Source organism: Chaetodon trifascialis, chromosome 24 (genome assembly GCF_039877785.1).
Source record: "Chaetodon trifascialis isolate fChaTrf1 chromosome 24, fChaTrf1.hap1, whole genome shotgun sequence".
Lineage (NCBI taxonomy): Eukaryota > Metazoa > Chordata > Actinopteri > Chaetodontiformes > Chaetodontidae > Chaetodon > Chaetodon trifascialis.
The window spans coordinates 1,741,038-1,755,740 of record NC_092079.1 but is presented as its reverse complement, the minus strand read 5'-3'; the positions used below and the strand labels follow the sequence as shown (position 1 = coordinate 1,755,740).

Sequence of the window (14,703 nt, the reverse complement as noted above, 5' to 3'; positions counted from 1 at the left end):
AACCTGATCATATGGTTTAAAGGGTTAGCTCTGTTGATTTCAAAGACTAAGGCGATCTCAGGGAGGAATATGAATGCAAAGGTAATTTTCTAAATTAGTGAAGGTGGAGGCAACAACAAAGAGGGCTGAAGAAAACCGCACACAATGCTGACGTAAAATATGCATATGACTGTGACAAAATAGTCTTAACACAAAATACACTTTGAAAGCCACTTTCAACGGCATCCCACTCTCTATCAACAGATACACTTTACTGTTGACATGGAGACAGCTCATTGGTCCTGACCTAAGTATGGAACATCAGTCACCTTACAACAAGTGGTCGTAAACAGGGCCAGGTTGTAACTCCTGGCTGTAACCAAAATCTCTACCTCACTCATTCACTATTTATGTTCACTAACATTGTCTACATGCCGTGGACACAGTTTTTTATTTTGGTCCTCTTCTTCCCTCATTATGCATGTAAGTGTGCAGCTGTGCAGTGACCTAAACCCACTTCCATTAAAGGTTGAAGACAACGGATTGTCTTTGAGACTTTTACTGGAGGCAATTGGGAAAATGTGAAAACAGTATTGACAGTGATTACAAATGAGGAGATTATATAAACAATAATTAGACCAAGGGTATCACAAAAGTACAGGCAAACTGTCAAATTAGTTAGGTTACATTGTGCTTCATGTCACGAAGAAATCAGTGACAGACCAACAGTAAGTCTTTTAGGCAGTACAGCACAGTACTTCATTGAGTTAACATACATACAGTATGAGTACAGTACAGTAAGTCCACAAGAAAAAGTGAAACGAGTCAAATACACAATGGCTATGCCAACAGTAGCTTAGGTTAAGGTATTTAACTTAGAAATGTTGCATTAGCAACACACAAGCAGGCAAGGAGTGTATTTTGCTTGCAAAACGGCTGTAATAAAAGAAACACATACCGATGATGCTCCAAGAAGAGCATTTGGGGATTTGATAAAGATGTCTCTCACTATTCGCCAGGATACAGTTACAAAATGATGGATGTAACTGTCTGCCGGTAGGTGTTGCTACTATCAACAGAAAACACAACGGAAATCAAGTGCTGGTGGTGGAATAATTCCATTTTGGATATATTTGACGTACTACAGTTTGTAGGGCATAAAGTTCACAGAATTGGGACAGTCAAATAAAACAGTGGAAAGTAAATATAGTGACTTATAGAGTAACTAGGCAATGATTTTGGATGTACCAGACTTTGATTGGGAGATGTAATGTGAATGTGAATGTCCTCCTTGATCTTTCTGTTCCATGACCTTTAACCTTTTTACATTTAGTTGATGATGTGTAGGTTTTGATCTGGTGTAACTTCCTGTTAAACATGACTGATGCTCCATACTATGTGATAATAACTGAACCATCTCCATGACAATGCAGCAAAAACCCCACAAAGTGGACCTATGCCTAAATTGTGTTTTTTTGTAAGGTCAAGAACAAACTTTCATGCGTAGTCAATGCAACTGTTAATAAGAGTGGAATGTGTAGGGGTCATTAGGCCTGTGTAAACTCTTTATATGGTCACAACCTGTTCCATTCTTCAATGAAAATTTGATTTGAAGTTTGTTTAAATTTACAATTGCAATATACTTAGCAATTAAGAGTTTCAGAAGATTATGACATTATGTCACATGTACTGTAATGTACAGTTTTGACCTGTTTTTCCATATGATGCTACATTAAGTGAAATATTCACTTTCACTGCTACGAAGTCACACATTTCTGAACATGTGTAACTTCAACATCTGAACTGTTTCTTTCTCCTGATATACAGTGGTTTGAAAAAGTGTTTGCCCCCTTCCTGATTTTTTATTTTTTTATTTTTTTGCATATTTGTCACACTTAAATGTTTCAGATCATCAAACAAGCTAAAATATTAGACAAAGATAACAGAAGTAAACACAAAATTAGGGCTGGGCGGAATACCGGTTCAAACCGAATAACGGTGTATAATTTTGTTATGATATGAATTTTTAATATACCGGCACACCAGTGTATGTGATTACACAACGTTCGAAACACTACACCGCGCAACACTGTTTCAGACGGGACCATTTTCAATGTTCCGCTTCTAAACACACATGGTGCGGGGCGTGGTGAGGGTAGAACTGTAGTGCTCTGGTGCTATGTTATGGTGAAGATGGAGGGGACAAACACTGAAAGTTCCAAAATCAAAAATGCATAACTAGTAGAACGTGATGAGACATAAGAAATGTGTCTGTTGTTTTTTTGGTTTGTCGCTGGAGGCGTCAACACGAGCAATTTGCTCCACCACCATAGCCGCAAGCATGTCTTGAAATATCAAGAATGTATGAAGTTAAGATCAGTGCCCTCCATATCAGCAGGTAACATGGGAAAAGCAAAAGAAAAATCGAGCCAAATGTCACTTCAGGACACGTTTACTAGAGGAACTCCCTACAACAGAAAAAGCAAACAATGGATCGAGATTACAAACTCTATCGCTATCCACCTAGCCAAAGACATGGGCCTGCTTAGCACTGTAGAAAAAGAAGGCTTCAGGCAGATGATCAAGACAGTGGATCCCAGGTACGAAATACTGAGCAGAAAATACTTCAGCCAAGTTGCAATTGCTGGCTTTTGTGCGAGTGCTGCCTGTACAGGGGGCAGTGTGAGATGCATGCAGTTCAGATGATCAATGCTCACGCTAGGAAGCACCAATCCTAATTTGTAGCACACCAGAATGACAGGGAGAAACTCAGCTAAAAGCCTCTACCAAGCATTGCTACCCAAACTAAACATAATTCATACTGCAATGAATTATATGTGGATATAACAAAAAGACGAAAATACCGTATGTCCACTTTGGTGCGTCTGCTCATTTCACCACTTCACGCAAACCACACAAGCCTGGTATCATATGGAAGCAGAGATGATCATGAAAATGTCTGTCCCTTCACTGTGCGATGGAAACTCGGTGAGTTAGCAGCCAAACAGGCCTGAGTCACAAAGGTCCTGGTTGTATACATAAAGAGGAGGGGGTTTCTAGAGTGGAGGGAGTGCTCTTGATGCCATATACTATCTCTGGGGTTACTTTCTTTTGGATCGTCTTTGGTGTTACTATAGTGAATTTGGGCACTGCCCCTCGAACCTCTTGACTCTGACTGGTTGTTAGAAGTGTTGATCATCAAAATTGACCAGTGGGTTGCTGAGCTGTTGACTGGTCACCGTCGTATTTGCTCATGAATGGGCAGAGCGCACACAGAGGACCTTTCTGACCAGTCCGAGGTGTTACTTTACTGTTTTATTTGCATTTCGTCCTTTTATGCGAGTTAAGAACAATAACAAGCAGAAAAAAGGCTGAAAAAGTGTTTTCAGCAGAGGAGTTTCTCTGTATGCTTGGACAAGATAACAGTAGTCTGCCTGGATGTGCCAAAATGAGCGCCTGGACATACCTGTGTTAAAACATCTGTCTTCCAGATGAAAGAAAAAAAAAAAATACCATCATATACTGTGTAACCGTTTTAATTTTGAGAGGACATGAAACACTCCAACACTCCATGAAACACTCCACTTCTTATTTATTTCACACAGAATTAAGTAGAACACAAAGTGCTTTTACATAAAATTAGAAGCTTAGCAGTATGAAGAAAGAATGGAAGAGGATGAAATTGAACGGAATTTCGAAGCGATGCCATCACACCCGATGGCATATTCCTTCGAGCCACTGAGGGGACAAACACCTCAAACACAGCCATGGGTTGTTTTGGAGGAATAGCAGCTGATGGTTTCTGTAGGTGCTGAGAGAGTGGGCAACACAGCGTGGTGCGGGTGTGGCAACTGCAGGGAAATACCCACCCCGACAGAGTGTATTTGTTGTTGGGAGGCAAACGTGGGCGATCTTCTGGGGGATCTTTTGTATCGTAACACCACACACTAACTAGCTAGTGAACCGACTGGCTAATGTCACACCAGTAAGTTTACTAGTGTGGTAACGTTAGGTTTATTGTGGCGTTACCTTGCTAGCGCCACATTAGTAAACGAACTTACTTACTAGCTAAGAACAGCATAAGATAGCTAACCTTAGTTACTTGTCTCATTCCTCTAGGATGCAGATGAAGCACACCTGTGGTTTTTTCACATGATACTACAGGTACTTTGTGTACTTGGCAGCGTCCTGTCACCCCAACATTGAGGAATGGTGTGGAATCAGCTATGTGGATGGCAGATTGGAGATGTTGATCCTGTGGCTGCAGATTATGTGATGGTTGAGGCGATGAGGCAGTGTACACTGATCGAGTGGGTCTCTAACTATTTGCAAATTTCGCAAGAGATTTAACATGGATTGAAAATAGTTTTTAACTGTTTTTTATGTGTATGGAAAAAATAAAGTAATCTAGAATCTTGAATGAGTTTTTTATTAATATATGAATTGATTGTTTGAAGTTTATTATTGTAGAAAATGAAGTGAAATGATCAGTGTAGTTATTATGTAATAACTATGCTGCAGTATTTTTTTAAGCCTGCCATTAGTGGAAAAATGTGTTGCTTGTATCTGTGGTCTATTTAAATTACACAGTGTTAGCAGGAATAATTTTTTATTTTATTTTATTTTTTCAGCTGTGCTGCGTGAACAAGCCAACTCTACGTCTGACGATGTAATGATTCTGACTAGTAGATGGTGTCATCCACGCACAAACCGCACGCACACAGGACAGTGCATGCTCTAGGCACTACACTCAGTTTCCGTTTTAAGATAAGATAAGATATACCTTTATTAGTCCCACAGTGGAGAAATGTCTTAATGACCTAAATGTATGACTACAGTTTGATCAGTTGTGCTTAGTACTAGTGATTCTCACCGGCTAACCCATCTCTCTCTGCTCTGCCACCACGGCATAGTGTTGTGCTCTTGCCTTACGGCGCATAGCCGCCTCTTTGCTGCTGCTGACTGTGTCGGGCGGTCTGTGGACCCTACACTGTAAGATGAAATATCAAACACAGATGGAGCAGCTTCTGGCTTTGTTTTACGAGTCACCAGGACGCTTGATTCAAAAGCCTTCTCATCAATGTAGTCCTCATTTAGTTCCTCAAAGTGCTCGCTGCAAACCCTAGCTGCGGCACTGAAAGGGGGACTCTGGCGTTTGAGAGCAGCTAGCCAGCGACAGAGAACCGATTGCCACTTTAGTGGCAAAACATGAAAATGTACAGTCTTGCCTTGGTTTTTTACTCTGTAGAATTCATTGCTACAGCCTGAAGCGATACAAAAATGACCTCCCTTGCAGTTCTTCTTTCTTTTTGGTTCCATTTTATCACTGTTGTCACCAGTAGAGTATTGAAAGACCTCAATCCAACCAACCTCATGATGTCACGCTCTATGCCAAGACAATATGGCTGCGCCCTTGTTTGACAACATAAACTTTGGGAGATAATTTCTTTTCTACAACTTATTAACAATGTTAGGCATTGGCTAATGTTTTAGTGTGGAAAACCTTGCATTAATTTTTGTAAACTTTGTTAAGTGTTTCCTGTCCCCTTTTAATCAGTCATAAACACTTACCTTAACTGAGGCAAGTGAGGCCTGCAGTTCTTTGGATGTTGTTGTGGGGTCTTTTGTGACCTCTTGGATGAGTCCTCGCTGTGCTCTTGGGGTAATTTTTGGTGAGCCGGCCACTCCTGGTAATTTTCGCCACTGTTCCATGTTTTCGCCATTTGTCAATAATGGTTCTCACTGTGGTTTGCTGGAGTCCCAAAGCTTTAGAAACGGCTTTAATACTTTTTCCAGACTGACACATCTCAATTACAGGAAGGAATGACCTGCGATACCACTCCTTCACACTTTTTGAATGTAGCATCCTATCACTGATGGAGCTCCTCAGTGCAGTGAGTGTGTGTGTGTGGGGGGCTGCTGCAGGGCTGATGCCGCTGGGGGAGGGGCAGATGCTACCTCAAATATGCAGAAGTAGGTGTTCAGCTCATCTGCTCACTTTGGATCCCCAGCTGCCTGGGAGTTTGGCTCCTGGTGGCCAGAGAGGGTTTTCTTTGTCAGGCATAATAAACACCTTCACTCAGAAACTGCATTTTGTGTTTACTTGTGTTATCTTTGTCTAATATTTAAATTTGTTTGATGATCTGAAACATTTAAGTGTGACAAACATGCAAACAATAAGAAATCAGGAAGGGGGCAAGCACATTTTCATACCACTGTATGTTTTATCTACCAATCTGGGCATTGGAAATCATTCCATTCAATCATGTTCTGTCATCTCCTAATCTGTCACAGTACCCAGTGTGGTTTGTGCAGCAAGTTGGAAGTTAGAAGCCCAGTAATCATCTACATATTTACACATCTCCACTCTTTATCTGCTCTCCTCCAGATTAATTTCAGGTGTAAACCATCTTTCAGAGATTCAGGCTCTAGGAACATTCGAGAGGTGAGTTCTGGAAATGTATTCCTACAGGTTGTTATTAGACTTAAAAAGTTAGCTATTTAATTATTATTATTGTGTGTTCAGCCCATTGTAGTACGTCATCACTGGGTACACCGGAGACGGCAAGAAGGCAAATGTAAACAATGTGGGAAGGTGAGTGGAAATTCTGGTATTATTCACTGCATGAAAAACCACATTTACGACCAGTAAACCCCCGCGAAGTTCATTGATTATCGGCAATTTACAGCAAGTTTACGGGGAACTTTGCCGGCTCTGAATATCGTCGGAAACGAACCATCTGTCAGCGGGGGGGCGTGGTTATTCGCGCCTTCGCAAAGGTGCGAATAGCTCTAATTAGCACATGACTGCTACCCACGTTGATCTACTCAGGCTGGCCTGCTGGCTTCACAAACAACCATTGGATGATTCCACAGGCATTTTAAAAGGAAACCATCATGTGATTGTATAGCAACTCCAATCACATGAGTGAGTGATCATGCAATTGGATGGCAACTCTGCTGCTATTGGTCATCTGTGCACCACAAAAAAAAAAAATAAAAATAAATAAATAAATAATATATATATATATATATATATATACACACACACACACACACACCCGGGAGGAGCTCAGAGTTGAGTCGCTGCCTGAGGTGGCTCGGGCATCTTTATCGGATGCCCCCTGGACGCCTCCCTAGGGAGGTGTTCCAGGCATGTCCCACCAGGAGGAGACCCCGGGGAAGACCCAGGACACGCTAGGGTGACTATGTCACTCGGCTGGCCTGGGAACGCCTCGGGATCCCCCAGAAGAGCTGGGGGAAGTGTCTGGGGAGAGGGAAGTCTGGGCGTCCCTGCTCAGACTGCTCCCTCCGCAACCCAGCCCTGGATAAGCGGGAGAAAATGGATGGATGGATGGATGGAGTAAAAATATTATTTCTCTCTTGCTAATCTGACAAATTTGTAGAAGTGTTATCCTAAACTAATCTAAATTAAAGTGGTAGTGGTATTTCATTTTTCAGTAGCAGTCAAGCACAAAAAGAACTCTTGTTTTTCTGTGCAGGGCTTTCAGCAGAAATTTGTTTTCCACAGTAGAGAGATTGTGGCTATCAGCTGCTCCTGGTGCAAACAGGCTGTGAGTATGTTTATAACAGGGAGTTACACACCGGGGCAAGATGATCATTTGACTTGAGTTAAGCTACCAAAAAAAATCTGCATTTTTTACAGAGCTATAGTTTGTCTATATATATATCAACAGAAGCCAATAAATAAATGTATTATAATGGTGGATTTCCCTCTTTAGTACCACAACAAAGTGTCCTGCTTCATGCTGCAGCAAATTGAGGAGCCTTGTCCTATAGGAGCTCACGCTGCCCTTATAGTTCCACCCACATGGATCATTCGGGTCCGACGCCATCAGGTAACACTGCTTTCAGTTACTTTACAGCTGGTTTGTTTTTATGGGGATCAGAGACAGTACCTTACTCTGCAGTACCTGCCTTATCACACACTAGAATCACTGTCAATGTACATGCCTGTGCTTGTATATGAATCTTTAAAGCAATAAACAACTGTGATTGACTTTCCTTCATTCTATTTCCATTTAAACTTCTATCCACCCACGATCAGCAATGAGAAGTACCAAACTGTAAACAACAAAGAGATGGAAATAACAAAATTATTGTATAGTCCCAAGTAATTTCATACTATATCCCAACATAGACCTGCTGGTTGTGTACACAAACTAGAATTACCATTACCATAGCTTCATAGGACCATGTCAAATTTTGATCAGAGATGGAGCATGTGTCAGGTCATTTGTTCAGGTTTTTATGGGGGGCTGGTCTTTCGAAAGACCCCAGTCCATAGTCTAGAGGACACATAGCCATAACATGCTGTGCTAATCCCTGACTCTTCCCATTCCCCAGAATGCCCAGCTACCATTTGCAGTACATGATATGCACTCCAAGCTGTCCTGATGTAGAAAAAGATGGCTATTAAGAGAAAGTTTTTTAAAGATTGAATGCCAATAGGTTCGCAAATTAAGGCAGTGGACATTCACATTGTCATTTAGATTGGGATATATTTTGGATAGCCTAGATATGGAAAAATGTCATCTGTGTAAGACTTTGAATTGTATGAACCCGATACAAGTGCAAGAAATGGTAGTTTGTCCCGTGTCAGTTGCCTCGACACAGCATGACTCTGCAAAGGTATTCCTTTTTTTTACACTTTGTGATTCAAAGTGTTTCGAAACATTTCTCAGTAGTAGCGATTAAAATACAGTTTGTCTACAAACAGTATGTTTGTATGATGTAATACAGAGACGCTATATCTCCAACATGGAGATGTATTATATCAATTATGGATGTGGATGTGTTTATGTTAAAAATATACTTTGCCTTGAAAACACTTTTTCCTCACTCTGAGAACAAGCTGCATCATATCTTGTTCTCTGCTCCTCATGAAATCAACCTGCAGTGATACACAGCTGCTGTCTCTTTTGTAACAGACATCTATGAAGTCGAGTAAGAAGAAAAAGAGAACATCATTCAAGAGGAAAAGCAGCAAGAAAGGAGCAGAGGTCAGTCTTGTACTGCGATCTTCTAGAATAGGGGTTCCCGAACTTTTCCATGCCATGGCCCCCCAAACAGCATCAGCTTCTGGCCAGGGACCCACTTTGCAAACCCACCAACAATGCTACAAAATATGTAAAGTAACATCAACTTTTAGAATGATTTTCTTACTTTTATTCGCTATTCAATAATTATTACATTTGTTTAGCATAAGAATATTAACAAACATGTTTTCAACACTGTATTATATTCCCACTGAATAATGAACTTTTCAACAAACTGTTGACAAACAAGAACAGAACAAAAGAAATCAAACCTCTCTCAAATGTGTGTGTGTTCACTATTCAATAATTATTACATTTGTTTAGCATAAGAATATTATTAACTAACATGTTTTGCTTATTTGCTTTTTTTTCTTAACTTCCCTCCAATTTTCTGAGGCCCCCCTAGCACCCCCTGGTGGCCCCCCACGGGGCCCCGGCCCCCACTTTGAAAACCACCGCTCTAGAGGCAGAGCACCATATCTCTTTCTGGCCATGGTTAAGGTGCATATTTGAGACAAATAACCTGACAGTGGTTTTAGTTCTTTGTGTCTGACACTTTATCATCTTAACTTATTTGTGTGTAACTTACTTCACAGGAGTACAGGGTGGTGAATATTACTTTTTGAACAGAGTGAGTTTTAACGTATTCATAGGTCAAATTTCTCATGGGAGATCAATAGTGTTTGTTCAAATGGCACCATACATATAAGCACTACATGGATTTTATGGGCTACTTAATAACGTCTCTCATGATAGCAAACCGATGAATCAGCCTATTTGGAAATGTATACTGCAGTTTTTGTAGCTGTTTAGATACACCAGCCTGTAGACCAGTCCCAAGTTAGAAAGTCTGAATGAACAAGTTCTGCTGTAGAGGATTTGAGCAGATCATTTTTGTCTTTGACAGGAGGGACGGCAGTGGAAGCCATTTATAATCCGACCAATACCTTCACCACTGATGAAACCGCTGCTGGTGTTTGTCAACCCCAAGAGTGGAGGAAACCAGGTATTCATGAACAAACCAGTCAACCTAGTCACAAACCAGTTCATCTAGTGGGAGCATATGGCATATGGGTCAGTAGCCAAAGACTCAGTCAACACATCATCCAGTTTTAATAGCAGTCAACCATGTACACAGTCGTCAGGGAACATGTTAGCAAGTTAATCAGCTTAGTGACAGAGCAATTGTGGTGTCGCTAAAGCATCCCACAGGTCTGACAGTTAGTCAGTCAGTGACTTTGGCAGTCACTTGGTAAATCAGAGAGGTTTGGACCTGAGTCACATGACTTGGACTTCAGCTGATTCAAGTCAAAAGCTGATTTCTGGCTCAACCTGACAAATCAAAAAGCAGTATACTGGATGTGTTATGGACAGCAAGGAAGGTGAGAACCCAAGTCTGTAGAGAGGAAGTTTGAACACAGTTTCTTACACAAAAGTAACAACACAAATCTCCAAACAGGAAAAACGCAGCTCAGGCAGGCAAAAAAACAAAATCTCTGCTGGAGGGAAAAAAACTCAACAGCCAACTGGTAAGGAACAAAAAAATCATCACTAGGGAGAAAATGCACACAGACAAAACACAAAAGACCTCAGCTGGAGGAGAACTCAGCGACTGCTAGTAAGGGAACAAAAAAATCACCATTAGGGAAAAAAGGCTCTCAGGCAGGCACAAAAATAAACTCACAGGAGAAGACCAATGGTATAGCGAGAAATCTTATCGACTGGAGAAATGTGGCAGGGACCTGAGATATGTCTGTGAGGAGACACAAGCGATGCGTGCAAGAATCATCTGGCACAGGAGTGTGGGAGAAGCCAGCTTAACAAGGAGAGTCCTGATGAGCCCAGATTGGAGACAGGTGTGTTCAGCCGGCGCTCACCTCAGAGATTGGCCCCGCCCCTGCCACGCTCCAGCCCTGGGTAAACACAGAGGCAGAATCAGAGCAGCCAGAACACAGCCGTAACAGTATCCCCAGGCCGTCGCTCACCTCAGAGAGCATCGAGGGATAGAGATAGGGATAGGGATAGGGACCGATGTATCTGGGAGCCATCTTGCGGGAGTCTGTCTGGAGGGGCAGGTCCCGAGGCGAAATCCATACCTGTTGACCCACTCAATACTCAGGAGCTGGTGTGCGATGGTGATCCACCAACAGCCGTCTGTCCTAGGGTGGCCTTGGCTTCCCGCCACACTCTTCGGACCTGACAAAACTGTATCTGAACAGATGGTACTACCGTGCTAGGCTCCTGACTGGGGAACAGGGGAGGCTAGAATCCGGTCATGAACATAAGAGGGGACATACCTGTGGCGGAGCTAATCAGGGAGTTGTGGGCATATTCCACCCAGGGGAGGTGCATGGACCAGGAGGCTGGGAGAAGGGCGGACTCCAAATCCTGGTTTGCCCACTCAGTTTGACCGTTGGATTAGGGATGAAAGCTGGAGGTGAGACTGGCAGAGGCCCCCAAAGCCTGACAGAAAGCTTTCCACACCAGAGAAGTGCACTGCGGGCCTCTGTCTGGCACGACGTTCTGAGGAATGCCGTGAAGATGGAAAACATGTGGGAACTAACAAATTAGCGGTCTCTAAGGCTGAAGGCAATTTGGGTAGGGGGACAAAAAGAAAACAGCCTTAGAGAACCGGTCAACAACGTTAAGTATGGTGTTGTTACCTTCAGATGGAGGGAGACCAGTGACGAAATCCACTGTGATGTGTGACCACGGATGAGGAGGAATGGGTAGCGGTTGCAGCAGCCCAGCAGGGGTGCAGTGAGAGGATTTGTTCTGGCCAGATAGCACAGGCGGAGATGAATCCCCTGGTGTCTGCGGTAATAGACAGCCACCAGAAGCATTGGAGGATCAGGGAGAGGGTTCGGTGGATTCCCGGTTGGCAGGCTATCCTCGAGGAGTGCCCCCATATGAGCACTGAAGACCTTGCAACCAGCGGGACGAACAGCCATCCCGGGGGACAGCCATCTGGCACTGGGTAGTCTGTGAGGGCTTTGTGGACTTTCCGTTCCATCTTCCACTGGACCACTCCCACTAGGGGAGAGGATCACCTACGTGCTGGTCTCTCTCTCCACTGTGGGGAATTAACGGGAGAGGGTGTCCAGTTTCTGGTTTTTGGAGCCCGGGCAATAGGTGAGTGTGAAATCAAACCTCCCCAGGAAGAGGGCCCACCGAGCCTGTTGGGAGTTCAGTCTCTGAGCTGAGCGAAGATAGGACAAATTTTTGTGGTCGGTCCAGACGATGAAAGGCTGAGCCGTTCCCTCCAACCAGTGCCGCCACTCTTGAAGTGCCAGAACCACCGCTAGCAGCTCCCGGTTCCCCATGTCATAATTCTGCTCTGTAGCTGTGAGTCGGCAGGAGAAGAAGGCGCGTGGATGTAATTTCTTGTCTGCTGGCAGGCGCTGGGAGAGGATGGCCCCGACCCCTGAATCCGAGGAGTCGACCTCGACCGCGAACTGTTGTTCTGGATCTGGGTGAATTAACACAGGAGCATTAATGAACATTTGTTTCAATTTGTGAAAGGCAGCTTGAGCTTCAGGTGACCATTTAAAGGAGACCTTACTGGACGTTAGCTGGGTGAGTGGGGCGGCTATGTGGCTGTAACTTTTGATGAAGCGGTGATAAAAATTTGCAAAGCCCAGGAACCTCTGCAGCTACTTACGGGTAGCTGAAACAGGCCACCCCTTTACTGCCTCGACCTTGGCTGGATCTGCTCTGAGCTGCCCCTTCTCCACCACATAACCCAAAAAGTTAACAGAAGTGGCGTGGAATTTGTATTTCTCTGCCTTTACATATAGCCGATTCTCAGACAGTCTTTTAAGAACATCTCTGACATGGCTTACATGTTTGTCATATGTGCGAGAAAATATTAAAATGTCATCTAAGTACACAAATACTACCCTGTTCAAAAAATCTCTTAGTACATCGGTTACCATGGCCTGGAAAAAAGCAGGAGCATTAGTCAGTCCAAATGGCATTACCAGGTACTCATAGTGACCCAGGTGAGTGTTGAATGCTGGCTTCCACTCATCTCCTTCCCAGATCCGCACCAGATGGTACGTGTTTCTGAAGTCTAGGAAAAAATCTGAGCTTCGTGAAGGGGACTGAAGGCAGAATCAATGAGAAGGAGTGGATACTTATTTTTAACGGTGATTTCATTCAGACCAGTGTAATCAATGCAGGGGCGAAGAGTCTGATCTTTATTCTCCACAAAAAAAACATCCCGCCACCACTGGTGATGGGGAATGGCAAATCAGACCTGCCACTATGGAGTCATTAATGTAGGCTTCCATGGCTTCTCTTTCGGCTTTTTGTGGTTATATAGCCTTTTGGTGGGGAGATGTGCACCTGGAAGCAAGTCTGTAGCACAGTCATAGGGGTGGTGAGGAGAGAGTGAACGGGCTTGATCCTTACTAAAAACTTCTTCGAGATAGTGATACTCATTGGGGACAGTGGACAGGTCCTCTGCTTCGGGCGGATTAGTGGTGCTGGGGGTCTTCGTGGAGACTGCTGATTTGAGACAGTGAGCGTGACAGACGTTGTTCCAGTTTCTTATGGTGGTGGTGGGCCAGTCAATGTGGGGATTGTGCTTCTTCAGCCATGGGTTCCCCAAAATAACAGGAGAGAGAGGTGATGAGATCACATATGGTTCAATGAATTCATGGTGGTTACTAGAGAGAATTATTTTGATTGGTTCGGTTCTGTGTGTGATCACCTCAAGAAGTTTACCGTCGATGGCTAACACCTCCTAGGGTAGTGAGCTGGTTCAGGGGGAGATCATGGGTTTTAACAACTTCTGAATCTATAAAATTGTCATCGGCACCTGAGTCCACCAGCACCTGTAACAGTAGTTTCTGATGCTTTGCTGCCGCTCCGCCAGTGTCGAGCGTCTAGGGTAGTGGAGGGAGAGGAGGGTGTCGGAGGTGCTGGCTCCGCTGGTCCGGTCCGGGGGGAGGCGAGGGGACGTACTCTCTGTCTTTCCGACCCTTCCCTACGTCTTTCCCTCATCCTATTATCTAGGGTGATAGCTAAGTCGATGAGGCTGTTCAGAGAGCTACAGTCGTCTCGAACCGCTAGTTTGTCCTTTATTTCCCCAGCTAGCCCCTTGTAAAAGGTCGCCTGGAGAGCTGGCTCACCCCAACCACTTTCCACTGCCAAAATGTGAGAGTGTATGGCGTACTGAGAGACTGGCTGGCTTCCCTACCGTAAATCGAGTAGCCGACTTAACACCTCCCTACCCTTGACTGGGTGATCAAAAACTCTCTTCATTTCTTCTGTGAAAAGGGTGTAATCTCTGTATTCTGACCCGAAATAGTGAGGGACCAAGCTGCTGCCAGTCCGGACAGCAGCTTGGCTCATTACAAAAGCTATTTTGGATCAGTGCGTGACGTAAGTGAGGGGCTGCTGGCTGAACACTACAGAACACTGGTGGAGGAACTGAGCACAAGTACCTAAATCACCTGAGTACCGGGCTGGGATGGGGATGTAGGGTTCCCTAGTCTGAGGTGCAGGGTAGGCAGGATGATTGGCAGCTGGAGGTGGAGGAGGAGGACCCACGGGAGATGTGGGAGTTGCAAGCTGATCCCTGATGTAAGCCAGTTGTCCTCCCAGCTGTGTCATGCTGGTGGTTAGCTGCTGAAGATGCTCCATGACTTGGCGCAGGGTC

General features: G+C 44.0%; 1 protein-coding gene across 2 annotated transcripts in view; it reads left to right on the top strand.

The window, feature by feature from the left end:
- The window catches only part of LOC139352062 (diacylglycerol kinase zeta-like), a 189,568-nt gene that overhangs the window by 34,525 nt on the left and 140,340 nt on the right, over window positions 1–14,703 (top strand). For both annotated transcript variants that reach the window (XM_070994110.1, XM_070994109.1), the window contains exons 6-11: window positions 6,368–6,424; window positions 6,506–6,574; window positions 7,482–7,553; window positions 7,722–7,838; window positions 8,931–9,002; window positions 9,946–10,044. In XM_070994110.1, the coding sequence (XP_070850211.1) occupies window positions 6,368–6,424; window positions 6,506–6,574; window positions 7,482–7,553; window positions 7,722–7,838; window positions 8,931–9,002; window positions 9,946–10,044 (486 nt within the window). The remainder of the gene's footprint in view (window positions 1–6,367; window positions 6,425–6,505; window positions 6,575–7,481; window positions 7,554–7,721; window positions 7,839–8,930; window positions 9,003–9,945; window positions 10,045–14,703) is intronic.